The sequence below is a fragment of the Oncorhynchus clarkii genome, chromosome 27, assembly GCF_045791955.1.
Source record: "Oncorhynchus clarkii lewisi isolate Uvic-CL-2024 chromosome 27, UVic_Ocla_1.0, whole genome shotgun sequence".
In the NCBI taxonomy this organism is placed as follows: Eukaryota; Metazoa; Chordata; class Actinopteri; order Salmoniformes; family Salmonidae; genus Oncorhynchus; species Oncorhynchus clarkii.
Genome location: NC_092173.1, coordinates 17,910,097 through 17,937,832, shown reverse-complemented (window position 1 = coordinate 17,937,832; position 27,736 = coordinate 17,910,097). Strand labels below are relative to the sequence as shown.

The 27,736-nt window shown below is 43.9% G+C and overlaps 2 protein-coding genes across 3 annotated transcripts in view; both read left to right on the top strand.

The window, feature by feature from the left end:
* The first annotated feature begins 1,358 nt into the window (after positions 1-1,358).
* On the top strand, positions 1,359-5,850 carry LOC139386224 (beta-crystallin B1-like). 2 transcript variants are annotated; one of them, XM_071131704.1, is made up of 6 exons: positions 1,359-1,455; positions 2,523-2,596; positions 2,795-2,913; positions 3,796-3,928; positions 4,066-4,208; positions 4,328-5,850. In XM_071131704.1, exons 1-6 carry the CDS (start codon positions 1,359-1,361, stop codon positions 4,494-4,496), a joined length of 735 nt encoding a protein of 244 aa, XP_070987805.1. In that variant the 3' UTR covers positions 4,497-5,850. The 2 variants fall into 2 exon arrangements, with proteins under 2 accessions (XP_070987805.1, XP_070987806.1); XM_071131705.1 differs by having other exon boundaries at positions 1,416-1,509.
* A 4,183-nt stretch (positions 5,851-10,033) lies between these two features.
* The window catches only part of LOC139385694 (protein unc-119 homolog A-like), a 36,609-nt gene continuing 18,906 nt past the window's right edge, over positions 10,034-27,736 (top strand). Inside the window, exon 1 of the mRNA XM_071130966.1 lies at positions 10,034-10,513. Within this exon, the coding sequence (XP_070987067.1) occupies positions 10,225-10,513 (289 nt within the window). The 5' untranslated portion in view covers positions 10,034-10,224. The remainder of the gene's footprint in view (positions 10,514-27,736) is intronic.

The following is a 27,736-nucleotide window of genomic DNA, read 5'->3' as shown; positions in this document are numbered from 1 at the left end:
ACGAAATGCTTTGAGACCAGGTTGCTTACCAAGACCATTGCCACATAAGGCACGCTCTCACCTGCTTTTATAGTAAGACTTGAGGTGGTACCACCCAACACATCTGGAAGGGAGTGTATTTCATACTGAACCCCTCCCTTTTGATGACATAGTGGCACAATCACGAGTTCAATGGTAGAGTTGAACCGCATGGGCTTCATCTCAAACCTCCGCATCTGCGGTGAAGGCGGCCGAGTTACATCGGTGTTTGTCAGACCATGTGACATCCCGAAAATCGGTCTTCTCACGAAAAAGTTCGTAGCATCTGAACCGTTTAGGCTACAAAACTAATGACTCCATAAGTGTCACGGGAATCATCGGAATGTAACCCATACAAATGAATGGAATTATGGAGATGGTTAAATATATATATATTTTTTTCCTGCGCTTTCTTATGTCTCCTAGATATAGGACAGCCACTTCAAATCCTTGATATTTTTTGGACTGTCTTTGTTGCCATTTATGAAGGTGTCATTCAATGCATTTCTATGGGCTATAGTAGTAAATATTTTTTTCTACCTAAGTGTCCTACATTTTAAAATCAAATAGCTAAATGAGCCATGGTTTGATCATCTTAAAAAATTCCATATGTTAGCTTAGTAGAACCCCCCCCCCCCCCCCCTCCCCAACAGCTTAGACTTGTAGAGTATATTAAGCACCATTATCAATAAGCTCTATTTCTATCCTAATCCACTTGATCCCCCCCCCCCCCCCCCCCCCGTCCCCCTTATCTTTGATATGATGTACTATATAATGTGACACCTGTACCAAACAACATGCTTTACCAACCTGCTTTCTTCACCCAACTGTACCTGATGATTTCCACTTAGCTAGCTAGATATTCTCTGCCTGGCCTATGTCATGTTCTGACTGTTTCACTGTAAACCATTCTTGTATTGTAAAATGACATGGGTGCCAAGTCCTTTTTCTGTGTTCCTCTCACTATACTAGATGTTGGCAGTCTGACAGACACTACTGTCCATTGAGGTGTCCCATGCTATAGCAACAAAACAAAACCTAGCAAACACCAAACTGTGTGTGTGCATACCTGCCTCCCTGCGTGCCAGTTCCAACTGAACAGTAGCCGGGGCGCCTATTCGCACTACACACAATAGGTCAGCACATTGCTTGCTCTGCTAGAGAGAGCGAGACAGCGAGAGATCCACCACACAGCGCAGGACAACAAAGCGAGCAGCCGACTCAGCATGGTTTAGTGGAGATCAGCATATATGACCCCTGACCCCCCCCCCCAAAAAGAAATCCATGCTCATCCAATGATGAGGTGGGATCCCGGCCCAATAGGCGGCATGGGGATGTAAATGTATATATATCCCTACTCTGGGGGCTTGATTCCAACTCTTACACTTATCTTTCTGGACGTCCGTTCCTCCCTTGTACCTGACAACCAGCCGCTTGGTGAGATTCACACTCAGGGAAGGGGGTTGTGAGCGAGAGAGATGGGGGGCAAAGGTGTGGTCTCTTCGTCCCATAACATAAATCAAGGACTGTCAAATTGAAGCTTTTGACTTCAATTAACTCTGGGATGTTCTTTTGGCTTATATCAAGAGAGTGATGTTTTGCATTACTTTGACATTCTTTCTGTTCTGTGGTTCATTTAATGGGAAATGGCGGTGAGAGAGATGAGCCCATGTTTAACTGTGATCTTCTCTCAGCTCAGTAATACTACATGACAGGCCTACCTGCATCTGGCAGATGAAAGTGTGCTCAGTGTCACTAAATTTAGTAATTGTAAGAAAAATATGTTTGAGCATGTTGTTTAAAAAATATCTTTGGAGATTTTATTTTTTCACAGAGGAATTGCTCTTTATGGAATATTTAGTGGGGGTAAATTGCACAGGCAATTCTCTTAGAACAGGCTTCAACATCAAAAGGTGTGTTTTGGGGTAGAGTTAATGAGAGAGGAAAAAGCCTAAAAACCAGTCTAGATTAAGACCTTGAGTGACTAGATACAAGTAGATTCTGTTCTCATTAATAGTTTGGGTGAATAAGTGGGTTTTGATATGGAATTTTGCCAAAAGACATATATTGAAATCTGTTTATAGTCATTGAGTTGAACATGAACTACCGTTGGTCTTTTTTTCTCTTTTGTATCTGAAACCGGTGGGAAACGTTTCTTTGATATATTTAGCTGAACAGATATGACTCTTGGGGGGCTAGGGGCCTGTTGAATAGATATACAGCTGGGGCATGAGCTGCAGGTAGCTTAGTGGTTAAGGGTGTTGGGCCATTAACTAAAAGGTCGCTGGTTTGAATCTCTGAGCCAACGAGGAGAAAAAATCTGATGTTCCCTTGAGCAAAGCACTTAACCCTAGTTGCCCTAGATAAGAATGTCTGCTAAATGACTAAAATGAGTGTCACAATATGAAGGTCAAAGGAAGCTGTTTTTCCAAGAGGCTAGGCTTTAACCTCTCTCCCTCTTTATTTCTCTCCCTCCCTCTCACTCTCTTCCTGTTTGGCCACAGATTCAACCATGTCCCACTCCGGAGCCCAGGGCAGCATTGGGAGCCACCCAGCCATGGGGCTGCGTGCCCACAAAGTAGGTCAACACACTTTTTTAACAAACTACTTAACATAACTAATCATCTTTAGCGAAGATACAGCATTTCCAGTTGTTTTAAATGCCCAAGACCGCCTTCTTGATCAAAGATCTCCATATCAAATCATTAACAGTATTGTATTATATTATAGCTTATTACGGTAAATTACAATAATGTGGTATTCGCTATCTTTACAGATGTACCTGTTTGAGTTTGAGAACTTCCAGGGTCGTATGATGGAGTGCATCACTGAGTGCCGTAACCTGTGTGAGAAGGGCTTTGAGAGGATCGGCTCCATCAGGGTGGAGTGTGGACCGTACGTCATATCTAACTTCATCTGTTTACATAGAAGATTTAAAAAAAAACATTCATAGGGATTCATATTAACCGAGCCATTAGAATGAAGTTGTCAGCTGGAGAGTGTCCAGAAGAATGCTTGCAGAATAATTCTGAGCGGGTCATACACCAGCTACTGGGAAGCCCTCAAAACCCTCGGAATCATGTCCTTCGACAGCAGACGGGAGCAGATCTGCCTGACATTTGCTAAATCCCCACAGATCTCCCAGTTTGCAGACTGGCTCCCCCCTACCAGACCTCAGATTACTGGACAGGCAACGCGCAACAGCCACAAACTGAACACTCCCATAACACACACAGGCCGCTATCAGAACTCTCCCATTCCATACTTCACTAAACTGATCAATGCACACACCATACAGCCCAGGGGACTTATAAATGCCTCTGAACTCTGAAGATGTCTTTTCTAAAGCTGCCACCCCAAACCTTGTTGTCGTAGTATTGTTGTTTTGTATATATTACATATTTTTTTTACATTTTATTATATTAAGTGTTTTGATAGTACAATCCTAAACTATTTGATAATTATGTGATTGATGTTATGATTGTAAATTGGTTTACAATTCAGTCTATGACTGAGAGAAACCAATAACCTACTAATACTAACGTTATCTTAGTCCAATGAGACACCAGATACATAGTTAATTTACAACATGCAATTTCCAATGATACATGACTTTTGCGATGAACATGTGACATCTAACATGTCACCTAGGAACCTTCTAATCACTTAGCTGTACCTAGCCTCAAGGCTTCTGATCATGGTGATAAGAGAGTTGTGTTAATTCATTATAAGTGTGTTATAGTTGTGCTGTAACACTTATATAATGTCCCCATACAGCTGGGTGGGCTATGAGCAGCAGAACCTGAGTGGAGAAATGTTCATGCTGGAGAAGGGAGAGTACCCCCGCTGGGATACCTGGAGCAACAGCTACAGGTGTGACCGCTTCATGTCCGTCAGGCCCGTTCGCATGGTTAGTCTGTCCATCCATCCATGCACTACATGGATACTCTAGTCTAAGTGGCTTCCCCTCCTCGTCTGAGGGATGTGGGTGAATAGGTGGTAAACTCTATTGCTGATATCCCTCCCTCTGTCCCTCTATGCCTACAGGACACCCAGGACCACAAGATCTGCCTGTTTGAGTGTAATAACTTTGAGGGCCGTAAGATGGAGGTGTGTGATGAGGATATCCCCAGTCTGTGGTCCTACGGCTTCCAGGACCGTGTGGCCAGCATCCAGGTCACTGGTGGAACGTGAGTTGGCATATTAACTTATCAATCAATCAATCCATCCATCTACACATCCATTTGATTTAAGATGTTAACTTCCATTTTTCTCTCTCATTATCTCCGTCTGTTTCTCTGGATGACAGTTGGGTTGGCTACCAGTACCCCGGTTACCGTGGCTACCAGTACGTGTTCGAGTGCGGTGTCTTCAAGCACTGGAACGAGTGGGGCGCCCACCATCCCCAGATCCAGTCCATCCGTAGAGTAAGGGACATGCAGACACATCGCAGAGGTTGCTTTGAGTGGACCGTCTAGGTGGGGCCAGGCAGGCGACGGGTCATGGGCCAGCAGGACAGAGGGGAAGGGGCCTGGCTTGCCCTGGAGCTAACCATCCCTGGGTCTGGAGCTCCATCTTGGAACTCCACACAGCCAACATAAGCTAACAGCGTACATCACTGGCTCCACCTCAATCACTTTTACAAGTAGTAACATTCAGGGAGTGTACTGTGATGCACAATCCTTGAATGAAGACAGTACCACCTACTGGGCAAAGGTTGCTACTGCAGTTCCCCTGCAGCTGACTTCCACAATGCCTGAATATAATAATACTGGTGAAAGTGATAGCTGTACTCTCTGTTCCAAGACCTGATGGAATTATAGCATGAAAAGATTTATGATATTTATGATGGGGATTTTAATTGGAGAAAGGGAATTAGTTAACAAAGATTTTAACAAGTTATATAACTTCATTAGTTTGTGTTCACTAGTTTGTTTCCATATCTGCAAACCCAATTTATTTTATACATCTTAGTTGCTTATGTGTTTCTTAGCTATATACCTAATGATGCCGAATACTCCTGTTCATTACAATGCTCTACCCTCCTGCGATCTGTGAATCATTTTAGAGAGCAGAGATACAACATACTGCTCTCACTCCAGTCTCTAAGCTACGGTGGACAGCTGCCAGCTCTCTGTGCTCTGTCCATGCCCTGCAGTGAGCTCAATCATCCACGGGAGGCACTGTTTCCCCATGTACTCTCCCCCAAAGTCACCTTCTAGTTTAGGGATTGCACCTCAACCATAATTTCCCCAATGACATTCTACCTTCAAGGCTTCAAAGCTATGCCCATGACCCACTCAATCTATGGCAAGGAAGCTATGCCCATGACACACTCAGTCTAGGGCAGGGAAGCTATGCCCATGGCCCACTCAGTCTAGGGCAGGGAAGCTATGCCCATGACACACACAGTCTATGGCAGGGAAGCTATGCCCATGACCCACTCAGTCTATGGCAGGGAAGCTATGCCCATGACACACTCAGTCTATGGCAGGGAAGCTATGCCCATGGCCCACTCGGTCTATGGCAGGGAAGCTATGCCCATGGCCCACTCAGTCTATGGCACGGAAGCTATGCCCATGACACACTCAGTCTAGGGCAGTGAGGCTGTCTGAAGGAGGAAGTGAGCTAGGGGGCATGATTGGGAGACAGGCTGCTGTAGGCTACCTGGTAGTGTTTTTCTAGACATGCTGACCTTTTGGGAGACCCCTCCCCCCTCTTAATGATGGGGTTGCTGAGGAATCTTGTTATATACTCTATATATTTCTCAGGGATGCTGGCATCTGGAAAGCAACTTTCCAATAAAATAAAACAATGAATGAAGATTCCTAACCTCAGTGCTGGAAATGCAATCAGTGGCTCATGTCAGGTTACTTGTTTGACTTTTTGTTCTCTTGTGTGTTGTATAATTATCTGTGGTGTTTGTCCCACGTTTTCATATCAGTTATGCTGAACATTCAAAACATGATTCTACATAATATAGATATCCTCACAAAGACGATCCTGCATCAACATCAACAGTGACAAATTGTAACCATGTCATGTTCATGCAATCCAACAAATAGCCCAAATTTGGACTGTCGGGGGCTCACTTGGGCTGTTGTCAGAGTGATTTTTATTGATTTATTTTATAAATTGTAGAATAATAGTGAAGACATCAAAACTATGGAATAACACATATGGAATCATGTAGTAACCAAAAAGTGTTAAACCAATATATTATATATTTTACATTCTTCAAAGTAGCCACCATTTGCCTTGATGACAGCTTTGCCAGTGGTGGAAACAGTATCCAACTGTCATACTTGAGTAAAAGTCACCAAGTAAAATTATACTTGAGTAAAAGTCTAAAAGTATTTGGTTTCAAATATACGTAAGTATCAAAAGTAAAAGTATAAATCATTTCAAATTCCTTACATTAATCAGACCAGATGGCACCATTTTCTTGTTTTTTTTATTTATTTACGGAAAGCCAGGGGCACACTCCAACATCATTTACAAACAAAGAATTTGTGTTTAGTGAGTCCCCCAGATCAGAGGCAGTAGGATGACCAGGGATGTTCGGTTGATGTGAATTTGACTATTTCCCCTGTCCTGATAAAGCATTCAAAATGTATCAAGTACTTTTGGGTGTCAAGGAAAATGTATAGAGTAAAAAATACAATATTTTCTTAAGGAATATAGTGAAGTAGAAGTAAAAGTAGTCAAAAATATAAATAGTAAAGTAAAGTACAGATAACCCAAAAAATGACTTAAGTAGTACTTTAAAGTATTGTTACTTAAGTACTTTACACCACTGAGGTTTGCACACTCTTGGCATTCTCTCATCCAGCTTCATAAGGAATGATTTTCCAACAGTCTTGAAGAAGTTCCCACATATGCTGAGCACTTGTTGGCTGCTTTTCTTTCACGATGCAGTCTAACTCATCCCAAACCATCTCAATTGGGTTGAGGTCGGGTGATTGTGGAGGCCAGGTCATCAGATGTACTGCTCCATCACTCTCCTTGGTCAAATAACCCTTACACAGCCTGGAGGTGTGTTTTGGGCCACTGTCCTGTTGAAAAACAAATGATAGTCCCACTAAGCGCAAACCAGATGGGATTGTTAAACAGCCATCACTAGTATTGAGTGGCTGCTGCCAACATACTGACTCATCTCTAGCCACTTTAATAATGAAAAATTGATGTAATAAATGTATCACTAGCCACTTTAAACAATGGCACTTTAATGTTTACATACCCTACATTACTCATCTCATATGTATATACTGTACTCTAAACCATCAACTGCATCTTGCCTATGCCGTTCGGCCATCGCTCATTCATATATTTTTAAGTACATATTCTTATTAATTCCTTTCCACTTGTGTGTATAAGGTAGTTGTTGTGAAATTGTTAGGTTAGATTATTTGTTAGATATTACTGTATGGTCAGAACTAGAAGTACAAGCATTTCGCTACACTCGCATTGACATCTGCTAACCATGTGTATGTGACAAATAAAATTAGATTTGATTGCGTATCGCTACAGAATGCTGTCGTAACCATGCTGGTTAAGTGTTCCTTGAATTCTAAATAATCACAGACAGTGCCACCAGCAAAGCACCCCCACACCATCACACCTCCTCCTCCATGCTTCCCGGTAGGAACCACACATGCAGATATCATCCGTTCACCTACTCTGCGTCTCACAAAGACACGGCAGTTGGAACCAAAAAACCAACTCATCAGACCAAAGGACAGATTTCCACCGGTCTAATGCCCATTGCTCATCTCTTCTTATTGGTGTCCTTTAGTAGTAGATTCTTTGCAGCAATTAGACCATGAAGGCCTTTCACGCAGTCTCCTCTGAACAGTTGATTTTGAGATGTGTCTGTTTCTTGAACTCTGTGAATGTCACGTTCTGACCTTTATTTCCTTTGTTTTGTATTTATTTAGTATGGTCAGGGCGTGAGTTGGGTGGGCAGTCTATGTTTAATTTTCTATGATTTGGGGATTTCTATGTTTCGGCCTAGTATGGTTCTCAATCAGAGGCAGGTGCCATTAGTTGTCTCTGATTGAGAATCATACTTAGGTAGCCTGGGTTGCACTGTTTGTTTGTGGGTGATTGTCTATGTTAGTGGCTTGTGTCAGCACAGGTCTCATTTGTAGCGTCACGGTCGTCATTGGTTTATTGTTTTTGTATAGTGTTTCAGTGTTCAGTGTTTTCTTTATTAAAATTCACTATGAACACATACCACGCCGCATTTTGGTCCTCTGATCCTTCTCGCCTTTCCTCTTCAGATGAAGAGGAGGAAGACCGTGACAGTGAAACATTTATTTGGGCTGCAATTTGAGGTGCAGTTAACTCTAACTTATTTTCGGCAGCAGAGGTAACTCTGGCTCTTCCTTTCCTGTGGCGGTCCTCATGAGAGCCAGTTTCATCATAGCAGAGGTAACTCTGGGTCTTCCTTTCCTGTGGCGGTCCTCATGAGAGCCAGTTTCATCATAGCAGAGGTAACTCTGGGTCTTCCTTTCCTGTGGCGATCCTCATGAGAGCCAGTTTCATCATAGCAGAGGTAACTCTGGGTCTTCCTTTCCTGTTGTAGTCCTCATGAGAACCAGTTTCATCATAGCAGAGGTAACTCTGGGTCTTCCTTTCCTGTTGCAGTCCTCATGAGAACCAGTTTCATCATAGGGCTTGATGGTTTTTGCGACTGTACTTGAAGAAACTTTCAAAGTTCTTGACATTTTCCAGATTGACTGACCTTCATGTCTTAAAGTAATGATGGACTGTCATTTCTCTTTGCTTATTTGAGCTGTTCTTGCCATAATATGGACTTGTTTTTTTTAACCAAATAGGGCTATCTTCTGTATACCCCCCTACCTTGTCACAACACAACTGATTGGCTCAAACGCATTAAGAAGGAAAGAAACTCCACAATTTAACTTTTAACAAGGCACACTGGTTAATTGAAATGCATTCCAGGTGACAACCTCAGGAAGCTGGTTGAGAGAATGCCAAGTATGCAAAGCTGTCATCAAGGCAAACAGTTGTGTCACAACTTCCACCGAAGTTGGTCCCTCTCCTTGTGTATTTAACCTTCTCTTCCCCCTCATTGTCCTTGTCGGTGATTGTTTGTTTGTAAACTTTTGACTAGTACTGTATAATATAACCAACTTTGAAAGCATCAGCTGCAACTATTGTTTAAAAATCGCCCATATTGTGCCATTGACATTAGAATGTTGGACGTTTAGTCACATAATTCCATGTAATGTGGCAGCTCCGTTTTTGGATTGTAACTTTGGTGATAGAGGCACAGGGTAGAACAGGGTTTAAAAAAAGATTTGTAGCTATAGGGCCATCACATAATTCACTAGCCCCACAGAAGCTATTTTCCAATATGGCTACCAAACAACAATGTGGTCTTATCAGAAAATTTCGCAGGAGCATAACTCTATTAAATAGATTGTAATTGTAATATGCCCTGAAATATCTTAAAATGTTCATAGTGATGTAGAATACACAACCACGTCTGCCAATTGTGCCAGATACAGTATATAAGGATGTTAAATTATTCACAGAATTTTGGTAAGAATGTGTCCAAAAAGCTGTCTGATTCGCTGATTTCTGTAGATATGATCAATAATTGCAATAATCTGCAAACATGTAAATTGCATATGTACACGTGAATAGTCATGGATGTGAGCTGAAGGGACAACTGCTTCACATGACCTACACTGGCCAAGTGGCCATTTTTACAGTTTCTGGGAATCATGTAATGATCATGTCATACATTGATGAGAAGTTACAGTAACAATTGAATGAGTCATAGGCTGTTCAATGCGGGAGCGCATGTCCATGCGCTAGTTGGCCACCGCAGAGATGCATGTAGGGTGAAAGGACTCCGTTTATGTGAGAATATCCTGCTATCATTTGAGTTCATTAACGGTTTATGATGATTTCGTATGAGCGCAGACGGCCCACCACATCCTTCCTTCCTCTCTCTACGTTCTGAAGTCTGTAAACCCCCGCCACCACCACACGCGCGCTCCAAGAGCAAGGGCTATTCAGCCGCCGCACACAAGCAGTCACGGACAGACGGGTTTAAAGAACTTAAGGATTTAAATTACATACCGAGTGAGAGAGCCGTTGAGCCTTGGGTGAGGGAGGGAGAGAGACTGATTTGTATCTTCACCAGATCGGGAGGGGGAGGAGGCACGGAGAATGAGCTATTCTTGTACCACAGAGGCTGTGTGTAACAGCCAGGACGCACCTAACGCCAGTGCGAAGAAAGCGGCTACTAATAATACGAACCGTGGCAGCGGAGATCTCGACAGCAGCAGCAGAAGCCCTAGTTCACGCCAGTCGCACCCCAAACCGCTCGTGGCCATGAAAGTGAAGAAAGGCTGCAACTCGACAGATGCTGGGGTCCCGGTTACATCGGAAGACGAGTTGCTAAGAAACCCCGTAATATCGCCTGAGGATGTACTTGGGTTACAGAAGATCACTGAAAGTAAGTAGGCTACTAATTTGGTCTGAAGGGTAGCTTCATGGCTACCTGAACCGTTCTGTCCACAGCGCACCTGCTGTTGCTCGGATGCCTCATGCCTGGCATGAAGCATCCGGTCCACAGCAACAACGTTACATTTTTAACGTGCAGCCAGCCATCCATCTATTCATCCATCCGCGTAGTAGCATATTAGTTACCCTCGTGCCAGGTTTTCATTTTTCAAGGGTATACTGCCAGTGCATTGGATAGCGACACAGAGGAACATTAGGCTAAAGTAGTATATTTGTGCGTGTGGAAATACAGGTTATATAGGCTAGCGAAATGTATAGTTGAATGTTTCTGTGTTTGCAATCTCGCCATATTAGATAATGAAGTAAGACAGGGGAGTAGGCTATCAGCCTCTAGCTCAGACAGGTTTAGTAGACCGGAACATAGGTATGCACACAACCTTGTGCGTGTGTGTGTGTGTGTGTGTGTGTGTGTGTGTGTGAGAGAGAGAGAGAAGGAGCTAGAAAGAGGGATAAAGACAGAGAAGGTTGGAGCAAGCGAGAGAGAGTGTGTGTGTAAATAGTCTTTTTGAACCAGACAGGCAGGGATTAATGTGATTGTTCTTTCTAATGCCCACTGTTGTCCACGTTGATGAAAAAAAGTCAATCAGACTTCTCTTAAATCCTTTCCCCAACCTGAAGAGCGTGTTTCCTCTTAGGTAACAGGTGGTCAGTGCTCTGTGCCTGCCAACTGAGACAGACAGTCAGAGCCTATTTAAAGATCTGTATTAGATTGTTACATGACACAACAACACAGCTACAGTCACTTGGGACACAGATAGGCTTTTTGTTGTTGTTGTTGTATAAAGCACATCCACTCTCTGTTCCTTCTGCATTCACACTAGGTTACTGGTGATTGGTTAGCTGTAAAAGTAATTTTACGGGGTCATCTTTATGTCAACTACCTGAGTACATCCTGGTTCTATCAAGTGGCTTTTTCCTGGTCTGAAAGAGACTGCTTCTCAGGTTAAAATGAATTGCACCAGCCTCACAAAGTATACAGACTGGTGGCTGTTGTATTGCTTGCATAAATTCACCTTTCACATCAGTAGCGGATATACAGTACAATAGAGCGAAGGCCAGGCATACTACGATACTATTCTGTAGACACTGTAGGATAAGGGCCTTCTAGGCCACTTTAGAGACTTGGGATGCATCCATATTGTACTTGACACGCTAGTTCCATTTTATATCACAAACCAATGCCCTATGGTTGTGGGTTAGCTAGATGGTAATAAGGCCTTTAACCTAAGCCTCCATGTACGATGAGTCATTTCAATATACTGTACATGCAGACTTGTGTCTGAACAATTTGGTTGCTGTGCGGAGAGTCTCTGCTTTAAGCAAAGGGAATTTCTCATCATCCGGAGCAGTACTCATCCCAAAAGGCGCACTAGCCCGCCAACATCATCCCTTTTATCCATGTTCCTGTCCGATAGTGTTAGCTGTTTGGTTCTGTAACCCCCAGAGGAAGAGCAGAAGAGCAGCATCGGGCTGCAGTGGCGAGATAATACAGAAATCACTGATGATGACTGCCTAGTGATAATCTCTGCTCTCCACTGACATGTAATCTGGATTATGTCAGAAAGGAAGGGAATGTGGCACTTCTATGACCTGATTGACTCTAGTTAATTAATGCTTCAGAGTCAAGCAGCATGCAACAAAACACTCAATGAACAACGAATCTGGAAATTTGTTTACAGGGCATATCATTTCTGATTCGAAGACAAGTTTAGCTGATACTATATGTGTTACATTTTCTGTGTTCACTGTTTTGGTCTCTAGCCCACATAGTTGCAGTTTAGGATACATTCAGGAAACCATAGATCAAATGACATAAATGACATTTCTCTGACAAATGCTTTATGATAGCCACCTGCTATGGCCTAATAATTATTTGATTCATGGTCATTGTATAGAATATCGTTGTCCCCCCTCCTGTAGGAGATGCAGTCGTATTGAATTTGGCCCTATGGTTGCCTTACTCCCTTTGAATCAGCACAGTACATACTGTATTAATGAACCAGAGAATCTTCATTATTCAGTCAATACATATGCTACATGTATGCCGAGACTGTACAGAGATCAATTTTGTCAATTTTCTGCTCAGTGGAGGAGAAATAACAAGTGAAAGACTGAAGGAGAAGATTGCAAGGCTTGCTGTGTAAATGACTTTCATGGCAGTGCTTTGGGAGGTAACTGCGTCCATTTTGGGGAGGCAGGGAGACACAGTGGCTCAGCGCTGATAAGGGAGGGACACACTGTTTCTCTGAGACAGGCATGATGAGGAAAATAAATGTCATCTAACCGGTAGAGAGAGAGTGTTTTGTGAAATGAGAAATGGTTTCTTATCAGTGTATGTATGCTGCATGGGGCTTATGCTATAGGGAAAGGAAAGGGAGAAGGGATATAAAATACAGTAGTCACTGCAGGAATTTATTCAGCTTGCAGCATGCCATGTATTTAATAGTATGTAAGATGTGCAGAGTTTCATTCCAAAACGCTATATATGCATTTTCATAAATGTTGGTAAATTAGCTTTTATTCTTTATTGAAATTATGAAAGAGATTGATGTGTTCTTTCACTATCTAATCATGGGGTTGTTCACTATCTAATCATGGGGTTGTTCACTATCTAATCATGGGGTTGTTCACTATCTAATCATGGCATGGGGTTGTTCACTATCTAATCATGGGGTTGTTCACTATTTAATCATGGCATGGGGTTGTTCACTATCTAATCATGGGGTTGTTCACTATCTAATCATGGGGTTGTTCACTATCTAATCATGGCATGGGGTTGTTCACTATCTAATCATGGGGTTGTTCACTATTTAATCATGGCATGGGGTTGTTCACTATCTAATCATGGGGTTGTTCACTATCTAATCATGGCATGGGGTTGTTCACTATCTAATCATGGCATGGGGTTGTTCACTATCTAATCATGGGGTTGTTCACTATCTAATCATGGCATGGGGTTGTTCACTATCTAATCATGGGGTTGTTCACTATCTAATCATGGCATGGGGTTGTTCACTATCTAATCATGGGGTTGTTCACTATCTAATCATGGCATGGGGTTGTTCACTATCTAATCATGGCATGGGGTTGTTCACTATCTAATCATGGGGTTGTTCACTATCTAATCATGGCATGGGGTTGTTCACTATCTAATCATGGCATGGGGTTGTTCACTATCTAATCATGGGGTTGTTCACTATCTAATCATGGCATGGGGTTGTTCACTATCATGGCATGGGGTTGTTCACTATCTAATCATGGCATGGGGTTGTTCACTATCTAATCATGGCATGGGGTTGTTCACTATCTAATCATGGCATGGGGTTGTTCACTATCTAATCATGGCATGGGGTTGTTCACTATCTAATCATGGCATGGGGTTGTTCACTATCTAATCATGGGGTTGTTCACTATCTAATCATGGCATGGGGTTGTTCACTATCTAATCATGGGGTTGTTCACTATCTAATCATGGCATGGGGTTGTTCACTATCTAATCATGGCATGGGGTTGTTCACTATCTAATCATGGCATGGGGTTGTTCACTATCTAATCATGGCATGGGGTTGTTCACTATCTAATCATGGCATGGGGTTGTTCACTATCTAATCATGGCATGGTTGTTCACTATCTAATCATGGCATGGGGTTGTTCACTATCTAATCATGGCATGGGGTTGTTCACTATCTAATCATGGCATGGGGTTGTTCACTATCTAATCATGGCATGGGGTTGTTCACTATCTAATCATGGCATGGGGTTGTTCACTATCTAATCATGGCATGGGGTTGTTCACTATCTAATCATGGCATGGGGTTGTTCACTATCTAATCATGGCATGGGGTTGTTCACTATCTAATCATGGCATGGGGTTGTTCACTATCTAATCATGGCATGGGGTTGTTCACTATCTAATCATGGCATGGGGTTGTTCACTATCTAATCATGGCATGGGGTTGTTCACTATCTAATCATGGCATGGGGTTGTTCACTATCTAATCATGGCATGGGGTTGTTCACTATCTAATCATGGCATGGGGTTGTTCACTATCTAATCATGGGGTTGTTCACTATCTAATCATGGCATGGGGTTGTTCACTATCTAATCATGGCATGGGGTTGTTCACTATCTAATCATGGCATGGGGTTGTTCACTATCATGGCATGGGGTTGTTCAATCATGGCATGGGGTTGTTCACTATCTAATCATGGCATGGGGTTGTTCACTATCTAATCATGGGGTTGTTCACTATCTAATCATGGCATGGGGTTGTTCACTATCTAATCATGGCATGGGGTTGTTCACTATCTAATCATGGGGTTGTTCACTATCTAATCATGGGGGTTGTTCACTATCTAATCATGGCATGGGGTTGTTCACTATTTAATCATGGGGTTGTTCACTATCTAATCATGGCATGGGGTTGTTCACTATCTAATCATGGCATGGGGTTGTTCACTATCTAATCATGGCATGGGGTTGTTCACTATCTAATCATGGCATGGGGTTGTTCACTATCTAATCATGGCATGGGGTTGTTCACTATCTAATCATGGCATGGGGTTGTTCACTATCTAATCATGGGGTTGTTCACTATTTAATCATGACATGGGGTTGTTCACTATCTAATCATGGCATGGGGTTGTTCACTATCTAATCATGGGGTTGTTCACTATCTAATCATGGCATGGGGTTGTTCACTATCTAATCATGGCATGGGGTTGTTCACTATCTAATCATGGGGTTGTTCACTATCTAATCATGGCATGGGGTTGTTCACTATCTAATCATGGCATGGGGTTGTTCACTATCTAATCATGGCATGGGGTTGTTCACTATCTAATCATGGGGTTGTTCACTATCTAATCATGACATGGTGTTGTTCACTATCTAATCATGGGGTTGTTCACTATCTAATAATGGCATGGGGTTGTTCACTATCTAATCATGGCATGGGGTTGTTCACTATCTAATCATGGCATGGGGTTGTTCACTATCTAATCATGACATGGGGTTGTTCACTATCTAATCATGGCATGGGGTTGTTCACTATCTAATCATGACATGGGGTTGTTCACTATCTAATCATGACATGGGGTTGTTCACTATCTAATCATGACATGGGGTTATTCACTATCTAATCATGGCATGGTGTTGTTCACTATCTAATCATGGCATGGTGTTGTTCACTATTTAATCATGGCATGGGGTTGTTCACTATCTAATCATGACATGGTGTTGTTCACTATCTAATCATGACATGGGGTTGTTCACTATTTAATCATGACATGGGGTTGTTCACTATCTAATCATGACATGGGGTTGTTCACTATCTAATCATGGCATGGGGTTGTTCACTATCTAATCATGGCATGGGGTTGTTCACTATCTAATCATGGCATGGGGTTGTTCACTATCTAATCATGGCATGGGGTTGTTCACTATCTAATCATGGCATGGGGTTGTTCACTATTTAATCATGGCATCATGGGGTTGTTCACTATTTAATCATGGCATCATGGGGTTGTTCACTATTTAATCATGGCATCATGGGCTTGTTCACTATCTAATCATGGCATGGGGTTGTTCACTATTTAACCATGGCATGGGGTTGTTCACTATTTAATCATGGCATGGGGTTGTTCACTATTTAATCATGGCATGGGGTTGTTCACTATCTAATCATGGGGTTGTTCACTATCTAATCATGGCATGGGGTTGTTCACTATCTAATCATGGCATGGGGTTGTTCACTATCTAATCATGACATGGGGTTGTTCACTATCTAATCATGACATGGTGTTGTTCACTATCTAATCATGACATGGGGTTGTTCACTATTTAATCATGACATGGGGTTGTTCACTATCTAATCATGACATGGGGTTGTTCACTATCTAATCATGGCATGGGGTTGTTCACTATTTAATCATGGCATGGGGTTGTTCACTATCTAATCATGGCATGGGGTTGTTCACTATCTAATCACGGGATTGTTCACTATTTAATCATGGGGTTGTTCACTACCTAATCATGGGGTTGTTCACTATCTAATCATCGGGTTATTCACTATTTAATCATGGGGTTGTTCACTATCTAATCATGGGGTTGTTCAATGGCAGACATGTATTTATTTAAAATCTATCACTTGATGGGTTCATTTCAGGGAGACAAATAATCATGTTGTTTAGCAAAATTCTATATACCCGCCTCAGTCTCAGAGAAAGATGTACTGCTAGGTTTTACATAGTCACATCTAATAAATAACTACATCTGTCATAAATACATGTACAAATGACACATTTGTGACATCAATATTATTATTTGTATATACATAATTCAATACAGTAACATGAGATTTTTGTGTAAAACATTTGCATTTTACATTTTGAGTCGTTTAGCAGACAATCTTCTCAGAGTGACAGTAAGTGCATTGATCTTAAGATAGCTAGGTGAGACAACCACATATCACAGTCCAATACAGGATACGGACATTCCAGCTAAACAACTGATATATAGAGAACACATTTTCATATACATGTACATCTAAAATCTATTCATCAAAAATCTGAGAACAGTAATATGTTATACACACACACATACATAAGCAATCATTTCTGATGAAAAAACACACATGAAAAAATTGGTAGATATAGTGTTTTGGAAACTCTTCATGTACAGTATATTTCATACTGTTATGAGATACGATGCAAATGCATCACAATACAATCTGTTTCCAACGGAAACTGAAGAAACATTTTATCTTTGGCACATGCTCACATCTATTAGATAAACCGCGGGCCATTTGACATTTGATGTGACTAGTTCACACAACATTGGCTGTCATCTTATTACTCAAATGTAGTCAGATGGCCCGCTTTGTTGTGATAGTATTAGTCATAATGGCTTCAGATTGTTCACCAGGGAGAATCCTTTCTCAGGGATAGCTCATTCCACTCTAGTCAGCCAACACTAACCCAACAGGCTTTTGGCTCTCAGGAAGTGTCTTGCCACACAAGCAATTGCTTGAATATAGGCCACCACTCTTGGAAAACCATCCTAGGTAGCCAAAGCCAACAATACATCAACAGGCTCCTGGCAGAATACTGGACTGCTCTGTATGTGTGGGGTGAAGTGGGGAACCAACCTGTATACATACTGGCAGGTCTCAGTCTCACCACATCAGATACATGTATATAGGCCACTTCAATCAGTTGTCCTTAGGTAACATAATGAGATCCTAAAAGTAGAACTATAGCTTTTTTTTCTTGCACTTATTGACTTCTTACTGTAGTTGTCGAGCCACATCAAAAAGTAACAGTACTATACTTAAGTAATAAGGCCCGAGGAGGTGCGTTGTGACATGCCCTTAGCCGTGGTATATTGGCCATATATCACAAACATCCGAGGCGCCTTATTGCTATTATAAACTAGTTACCAACATAATTAGAGCAGTAAAACCTAACCACCCGATTTATAATGTATATTAGCTATTCCTAGTCACCTCCAATTGTTGTCCAGTCCTCCTCACCCATTGTGTGTTTATTTGTCTGCAGTGTAATTGTCTTTTCTTCAAATGAGTGTATGAAAGACATTACTGTAAGTATATTAATGTAAGTATATTAGCTCTCCAGTAATGAAACTCTTATTCAGTGAGTCCAGCCCACTTCACGTCCAGCTCCTATACAGTCTCTCGATGTCTCCGTCATCATAGAGAGATTGAATTAAAGCCAGGGAAACACTGCATCACTGTCTGTCTGATAAACAACAACCTTTCCCTCTAACTGTATATTCCCATGACTGTATTTACAGTCTCTGGACTTGACTGTCACCACAATGGCTGGAGTTTTAAAAGCAAATTGATGTGTGTGGCCGGCCTAATTTAAATCTACTCTTTGCATCTGTCACAAGGTAAGTTACTGTTCTATGGGGGTCATTCATCTGATGTCGATGGGCAGGACAGTCCTCTCCTCTCTTCTCTTCTCTTCTCCCGTCCTGTCCTGTCCTCTCCTCTCTTCTCTTCTATTCTCTTCTCCCGTCCTCTCCTCTCTTCTCTTCTCTTCTCCCGTCCTGTCCTCTCTTCTCTTCTCCCGTCCTGTCCTCTCCTCTCTTCTCTTCTCCCGTCCTGTCCTCTCCTCTCTTCTCTTCTCTTCTCCCGTCCTGTCCTCTTCTTTCTTCTCTTCTATTCTCTTCTCCCGTCCTGTCCTCTCCTCTCTTCTCTTCTATTCTCTTCTCCCGTCCTCTCCTCTCTTCTATTCTCTTCTCCCGTCCTGTCCTCTCCTCTCTTCTCTTCTATTCTCTTCTCCCCTCCTCTCTTCTCCCGTCCTGTCCTCTCTCTTCTCTTCTCCCGTCCTGTCCTCTCTTCTCTTCTCTTCTCCCGACCTGTCCTCTCCTCTCCTCTCCTCTCTTCTCTTCTATTCTCTTCTCTCGTCCTGTCCTCTCCTCTCTTCTATTCTCTTCTCCCGTCCTGTCCTCTCCTCTCTTCTCTTCTCCCGTCCTGTCCTCTCTTCTATTCTCTTCTCCCGTCCTGTCCTCTCTTCTATTCTCTTCTCCTGTCCTCTCCTCTCTTCTATTCTCTTCTCCTGTCCTCTCTTCTCTTCTATTCTCTTCTCCCGTCCTGTCCTGTCCTCTCCTCTCTTCTCTTCTCCCGTCCTGTCCTCTCCTCTCTTCTATTCTCTTCTCCCGTCCTGTCCTGTCCTCTCCTCTCTTTTATTCTCTTCTCCCGTCCTGTCCTGTCCTCTCCTCTCTTCTATTCTCTTCTCCTGTCCTCTCTTCTCTTCTCTTCTCCCGTCCTGTCCTCTCTTCTATTCTCTTCTCCCATCCTGTCCTCTCCTCTCTTCTCTTCTATTCTCTTCTCCCGTCCTGTCCTGTCCTCTCTTCTCCCGTCCTGTCCTCTCCTCTCTTCTCTTCTATTCTCTTCTCCCGTCCTGTCCTCTCTTCTCTTCTATTCTCTTCTCCTCTCCTCTCTTCTCTTCTCCCGTCCTCTCCTCTCTTCTCTTCTCCCGTCCTCTCTTCTCTTCTCCCGTCCTCTCTTCTCTTCTCCCGTCCTCTCTTCTCTTCTCCCGTCGTCTCCTCTCTTCTCTTCTCCTGTCCTCTCCTCTCTTCTCTTCTCCCGTCCTGTCCTCTCCTCTCTCCTCTTCTCCCGTCCTCTCCTCTCTTCTCCCGTCCTCTCTTCTCTTCTCCCGTCCTCTCTTCTCTTCTCTTCTCCCGTCCTCTCTTCTCTTCTCTTCTCCCGTCGTCTCCTCTCTTCTCTTCTCCCGTCCTCTCCTCTCTTCTCTTCTCCCGTCCTGTCCTCTCCCGTGTCCAGTCCTTTCCCGTCCTGCCTCTCCTCTCTTCTCTTCTCCCGTCCTCTCTTCTCTTCTCCCGTCCTGTCCTCTCCCGTCCTGTCCTCTCCTCTCTTCTATTCTCTTCTCCCGTCCTGTCCTCTCCCATCCTGTCCTCTCCCGTCCTGTCCTCTCCTCTCTTCTATTCTCTTCTCCAGTCCTGTCCTCTCCCATCCTGTCCTCTCCCGTCCTGTCCTCTCCTCTCTTCTATTCTCTTCTCCCGTCCTGTCCTCTCCCGTCCTGTCCTCTCCTCTCTTCTATTCTCTTCTCCCGTCCTGTCCTCTCCCGTCCTGTCCTCTCCCGTCCTGTCCTCTCCCGTCCTGTCCTCTCCCGTCCTGTCCTCTCCCATCCCGTCCTCTCCTGACCTCTCTTCTCCCGTCCTCTCCTCTCTTCTCTTCTCCCGTCTCGTCCTCTCTTCTCTTCTCCCGCCCTCTCTTCTCTTCTCCCGTCCTCTCTTCTCTTCTCTTCTCCCGTCCTCTCCTCTCTTCTCTTCTCCCGTCGTCTCCTCTCTTCTCTTCTCCCGTCCTCTCCTCTCTTCTCCCGTCCTGTCCTCTCCCGTGTCCAGTCCTTTCCCGTCCTGTCCTCTCCTCTCTTCTCTTCTCCCGTCCTCTCTTCTCTTCTCCCGTCCTCTCTTCTCTTCTCCCGTCCTCTCTTCTCTTTTCCCGTCCTCTCTTCTCTTCTCCCGTCCTCTCCTCTCTTCTCTTCTCCCGTCCTGTCCTCTCCCGTGTCCAGTCCTTTCCCGTCTTGTCCTCTCCTCTCCTCTCTTCTCCTGTCCTCTCCTCTCTTCTCCCGTCCTGTCCTCTCCCGTCCTGTCCTCTCCTCTCTTCTATTCTCTTCTCCCGTCCTGTCCTCTCCCATCCTGTCCTCTCCCGTCCTGTCCTCTCCTCTCTTCTATTCTCTTCTCCCGTCCTGTCCTCTCCCGTCCTGTCCTCTCCCGTCCTGTCCTCTCCCGTCCTGTCCTCTCCCGTCCTGTCCTCTCCCGTCCTGTCCTCTCCCGTCCTGTCCTCTCCCGTCCTGTCCTCTCCCGTCCTGTCCTTTCCCGTCCCGTCCTCTCCCATCCTGTCCTGTCCTCTCCTGTCCTCTCCCGTCCCGTCCTCTCCCGTCCTGTCCTCTCCCGTCCTGTCCTCTCCCGTCCTGTCCTCTCCCGTCCTGTCTTCTCCCGTCCTGTCCTCTCCCGTCCTGTCCTCTCCCGTCCTGTCCTCTCCCGTCCTGTCCTCTCCCGTCCTGTCCTCTCCCGTCCTGTCCTTTCCCGTCCTGTCCTTTCCCGTCCTGTCCTCTCCCGTCGTGTCCTGTCCTTTCCCGTCCTGTCCTCTCCCGTCCTTTCCCGTCCTGTCCTCTCCCGTCCTGTCCTCTCCTGTCCTTTCCCGTCCTGTCCTTTCCCGTCCTGTCCTTTCCCGTCCTGTCCTCTCCCGTCCTCTCCCGTCCTGTCCTTTCCCGTCCTGTCCTGTGCTCTTCTGTCTTCTCCTCTAATTTTTGCATGTGGATAGATGTCTTGTGGTGGGGATATTGTTCCTCACTTGGGTCAAAGCAACTCAACTCTAAATCTGATTAAACAAGTGTAATCTTTAGTATAACAAAACAGTTGTGATAGCCTGTATATTTGAAGGTTAACAATTAACGCAAGTCAGATAGGCCTAAGTAATACAACATGTATGATCTATTGAGTGGCACATTGGGGTATTGAGAATGTATCATTGCTTGTTGAAAGCAGCAAGCCATTGACTCATTTTCATCTGATGAGGATTGAGTCAGTCAGTATGGCCTGTTTCTGTGTGTGTGTGTGTGTGTGTGCGTGCGTGTGTGTGTGCCAGCCAACCACAGAGTCTGTGCACCAGTAGAAAGGAAGAAGAAGGAGCCACTCACTCAACACTGTTGGTGGAGGAGGAAATGACTTATTCGGTCAGGGACACAAAAACCCTCCACCCCATGGCTGTACCCCATGGCTGTACCCGGCCCACCATGACATTTCCATGTGGCCCTCAACATTATGTATTACATAAGCAAAACCTTCCACAATATGCTATTGTATCATTTGCATAATGAAAAATCCCAAAATATTATTATGCTTTTATTGTCGGACAGACCATTGTTACACCAGTCTTAGGACATGTGTTACTATTGTATGATGCAGGTCTGAAAAAAGGTTCACATGATATTTGAATGTGTCTGTGCCTAAAGTTCTGGGGTAGGAGAATCTGTTTCCAGACAGACTGGTGAACTCAGTATGCCACGTAGTGGAAAGAGACCCTGGAGGAATATATGAGCTTAGTCATACCGCCACGAGTGTGAGTGTGTTAAAGTGTGTGTGTGTGTGTGTGTGTGTGTGCGTGCGTGCATGTGTTCACCCTCTGAATGGGATGATGTGATGAACTGAGCCGATTCGCGTTCAAGCTAAAACAGCCCTACAGTACAATAACACAACAGTACTTCTTACCAAGCCGTATTCATTTCAGTTGCCTCCATTCTTTGTGACGTTTGGCACAGAATCCTATCAACATAGAGCAGAGTTTAAAATGGCCGCCGGCCTTTTCTCTCTCAACTGGTAGCAGTGTGACCCTGGGGGCCAGTGAAGTACTGTAGTGGTAGATGGTAGATATCAGAGGAAAGCTGTCAGAGAGATGTGCAACTGCAGTGTAACTGGAGCTTCCTGGGCTTTGTTTATTTTTCCTATGGCCCTAAAACATGGCTCCAACTAGGCCTACATGGCCAAGCTGCAAAGTCAAACTTGGCTATAACATTATACTTTTTTTGCCCTACAATATGCTTATTTTAAGGTTAAGGGTCAGAGCTTTTCCTTTGATCCTCCACCTCCTAGTATGTGTCTATACTTGTTCCTGGTTGGCTGAAGCAGTGTAGTAACCAGTAGCAGCTTATATTGTGGCTTCTACTGTTCCGCCTCTCTGATAAAAATAGATTTGCTTCTCAAAGTTCTAAAGCAGATGAATAAAAGGATTGTGACCAGTAAACAAAACACCATAGGAAGGTTTGTTTAAATCTAAACTAAATGATAGACATCTATCACTTAGTAGGTCTATCTTGTTTGTGTTTAAAAAAGGCCTAGTTTTATAGTCAATGATTTACCGTCACATATTGTTGTTATAGGCTACTGTAGACACGCAGGTGGTCCACTTCCTCCATTCTGTTGAAGTGGGAAACAGTTAACTAGCTGTCTGTTGCAGATGCACCTCTACAGGGTTAATGCAGTAAACTAGCTGTCTGTTGCAGATGCACCTCTACAGGGTTAATGCAGTTAACTAGCTGTCTGTTGCAGATGCACCTCTACAGGGTTAATGCAGTTAACTAGCTGTCTGTTGCAGATGCACCTCTACAGGGTTAATGCAGTTAACTAGCTGTCTGTTGCAGATGCACCTCTACAGGGTTAATGCAGTTAACTAGCTGTCTGTTGCAGATGCACCTCTACAGGGTTAATGCAGTTAACCCTTTCTGGACAGCAGCACCCCCTGCTGATCATCAAATCCCCAAGCCAGTGTGCTGCTGACAGTAGCTTTCTACCTGGCTGTATGTGCAGTAAATGTGAGTGAGAGGGCTTCTCCAGACAGTTACCACAGCCACCTGCATTACAAAGCAGGAGGCCTACATCATGATAAAGGAGCAGTACACTATGTTAACATGTAGACCTAACTCACACTAACATTAGATAAGATGGTGGTATTAGTCTCGTAAATGTGACAGATCTGTAAATGTAAGTGGAGCATTAATTGCTGTGCTGTTTAATTGCACAACTGGCAATGATATTTAATGTCAGTGGCAGGAAAGGGAAGTGGATATGAGGTGTGTGTGTGTGTGTGTGTGTGTGTGTATGAGATAGTGAGGTGTAGGTGTGTTTATGTGTGTGTTGGGGTCAGACCGGGAGGGTTCCATCTCTATTACTGTAAGTCAGCAGAGTAAAGCTTGAACAGGAAGTGAGGATATTTGTGCGTCCCAAATTACACCCTATTCTGTATCAAGTGCAATAGTTTTGGTCAAAAGTAGTGCACTAGATAGGGAATAGGGTGCCATTTGGAATGCAACCTATTTGATAGGTGAGGTAATCGCTTAGTTACCCTGATGTACCCTGATGTGTGTGGTTAGCATGATGTAGCACCTAGCACAACATAACATATTGTTCAATCACTGGGCTTGTGAACAGAGCTAGTATGTTCACACAGCAACACTTCTCTCACAGCCAATTGCAGCTCAAATTCAGACCTTAACGCCTCGATCACACCGACAGCTTCATTGCATTTTGGTACACCAGAAGTACATTCAATTCCAATGGAATCCTGCGTTTGCCTTGCAGCATTGCGATGCAGAGGCAGTTGCAGTGCATTGTGTGTGGTGCATACATTGGATTTATCGAACGTATGTATCAAACAGTATGCGTAGACGGCTTGACAGAAATGGTAGCAAAAAGTGAATATTGAACTTTTGTTTCACACATATCCAGATGATGCTGTGTACCATTTTGCTCAATGACGCTGTCGGTGTGTTGGAGACGTAAACCCTCCTGATACCTCTCCCCCAGACCATTATACAAACAGACACAGGCCCTCTCACGCATTCCCTTCAAAATCAAGCTGCCTTTTCACACTGACCAAACAACAGACCAAGCGGGGGCTGAGGAGGAAGATAAGAGGAGGGAGGAGATCTCATCTGCATTCAGCTCTTAAATAAAACACAACCTTTCAATGAACCTCACAGCCAGTCAGCCAATCACCTCACAGTCAGCCAGCCAGCCAGCCAATCACCTCACAGTCAGCCAGGCAGCCAACCAGTAGCCTACAGGCAGCATATCTGAGACATGCTGTGTGAAGAAGCATAATAAAAAGCCTATCACTATCATCCTGAAAAAAAAACTCTTTCAAATGTAGATTTGTTCCTGTGGGAGACTGTCAACTGTTAGGTTTTGGGCATGTATTTTAAATAGGTCTCCTTGTGTATTTATCCATGTTGATTGACAGCTTGAGTCAAGTCAAAAGAAAGAAAGAGGGAGATGTGAATGAAGCTTGTGGCTGAAAAGTCTTCTAACTCCTCCTGGCTAATCTGGGGGATTAGAGTTATAAAGGACAGCCAGTCGCTTGCTGATGATGAATGCCATGAACGGCCATCTTGTGTCAAAACAGGTCCCTTTCTTTAAGAACTATATATGGCAGTCGCTTGCTGATGATGAATGCCATGAACAGACATCTTGGGTCAAAACAGGTCCCTTTCTTTAAGAACTATATATGGCAGTCGCTTGCTGATGATGAATGCCATGAACAGACATCTTGTGTCAAAACAGGTCCCTTTCTTTAAGAACTATATATGGCAGTCGCTTGCTGATGATGAATGCCATGAACAGACATCTTGTGTCAAAACAGGTCCCTTTCTTTAAGAACTATATATTGCAGTCACTTGCTGTTGATGAATGCCATGAACGGCCATCTTGTGTCATACAGGTCCTTTTTATAAGAACAGCATGACTCAAGACTGAGTCTAATTTTACTCCTCCGCAATACTTCTGTGAGCTTTGAAGCATTCGATGCAAGAAATGCAGATCAGTGTCAGCCCATGCTGTATTGTGTCCAGTTTTGGAATAACCTGAGGCTCTATCACATCCTGTAGCCTTGTCGTCTACTGTGTATGAATGTAAGGACTGTACATAAATCGTAGAACCTGTATAAAACCCACATCTCCATTACGTGGAGTTCATGTCAATGTACCGTGTTGTATATTGACACATCTGTTCCAAGACATATCTGAAAGTGTTCTGCATCACACTGTAATGTATTACAGGCAGAGCCTCAGGCAGTAACAGCCAAATTGCTTTCTGAGCCAGAGTGTGTAAAATGTCCTTCTCATCTCTTTTTATTTTTTACATTTGAGTCAACGCTCTTATCCAGAGCAACTTACTTAGGGTTAAGTGCCTTGCTCAAGGGTACAGACAGATTTCCACCTAGTCATCTCGGAGATTCAAACCAGCAACCTTTCTGTTACTGGCCCTACCTCATGTTAAGTACCAGACAGAGAAAGACACACGGACACACACACACAGCAGGAGGCCCAGTGGTCTGACACCACTTTATCAGATCACTGTAAAGTAGCATTTCATTACCATGATTTTTCATGACAACAACAATATAAGTTACAGCACAAACAGATCTGAGACCGGCTAAGAGTGTTTCATTACCATTGGAATCAATCCTAACATGATCCGTTCAGCTCTGCTTTGTATTGCTTATGCAAAGTGGACAGAAAGCAATATGGACAGGTGGAGGGGAGGAAAGGTAGAGGAGGAGGAGAGGTGGGTGGAGGGGAGGAAAGGTAGAGGTGGAGGAGAGGTGGGTGGAGGGGAGGAAAGGTAGAGGAGGAGGAGGAGAGGTGGGTGGAGGGGAGGAAAGGGGATAGAGGTAAAGCAGAAAGCAGAATGTCCTGGCACGGTATCAGAAGGAGCGTTGCTAGGTGATGCTGTTAAAGGAAAAGGAAGTGAAGAGTGGCACTCTTCTCAGGGAGAGAAAAAGAGGGAAAGAGAGAGGCATTGAGAGAGAGACAGAGGGAACCTGGGAGACGCTGCCACTTCAGAGCCTTCCGGCATCTGGCTGCCACCGAGCTGCCGACACACATGGGCAAGCACACGGACAAACACACACACACACAGTCGCACAGGAAGAGATACACACACGCATGGCCACATATTATTCATAAACACTCATAGAGCTCATAGACACTCATCGAGCTCATAGACACTCATAGAGCTCATAGACACTCATAGAGCATAAACACTCATAGAGCTCATAGACACTCATAGAGCATAAACACTCATAGAGCTCATAGACACCCATAGAGCATAAACACTCATAGAGCTCATAGACACTCATAGAGCATAAACACTCATAGAGCTCATAGACACTCATAGAGCATAAACACTCATAGAGCACATAGACACTCATAGAGCATAAACACTAATAGAGCAGGGTCCCTTATGTTCACACATACACAGACAGAACCACACATAGGATTCCAGACCAACCAGATCTCCTTGACCATATGAAGCAGCAGCATCCCTTAGAACGCAGACTGAGAGGACAGTGACACCCTATATCTAATTACACCCAGGATCCTTGATTCACACACAGAACAACCAAACTATACACACAAAGAACAATCCATCCATATGTACACACGCACAGACAAACCACAGGGCCTGTCAAACCACAGGGCCTTGTATTAGATCAGCTAATACAAAGCATCCCATATAGCACACACTGATATACTGTATCTCGTCTAGAGACAGAGGACACAGTGATATACTGTATCTAGATGAGAGCCAGAGGACACAGTGATATACTGTATCTAGATGAGAGCCAGAGGACACAGTGATATACTGTATCTAGATGAGAGCCAGAGGACACAGTGATATACTGTATCTAGACGAGAGCCAGAGGACACAGTGATATACTGTATCTAGATGAGAGCCAGAGGACACAGTGATATACTGTATCTAGACGAGAGCCAGAGGACACAGTGATATACTGTATCTAGACGAGAGCCAGAGGACACAGTGTTATACTGTATCTAGATGAGAGCCAGAGGACACAGTGATATACTGTATCTAGATGAGAGCCAGAGGACACAGTGATATACTGTATCTAGATGAGAGCCAGAGGACACAGTGATATAGTGTATCTAGACGAGAGCCAGAGGACACAGTGATATACTGTATCTAGACGAGAGCCAGAGGACACAGTGATATACTGTATCTAGACGAGAGCCAGAGGACACAGTGATATACTGTATCTAGACGAGAGCCAGAGGACACAGTGATATACTGTATCTAGATGAGAGCCAGAGG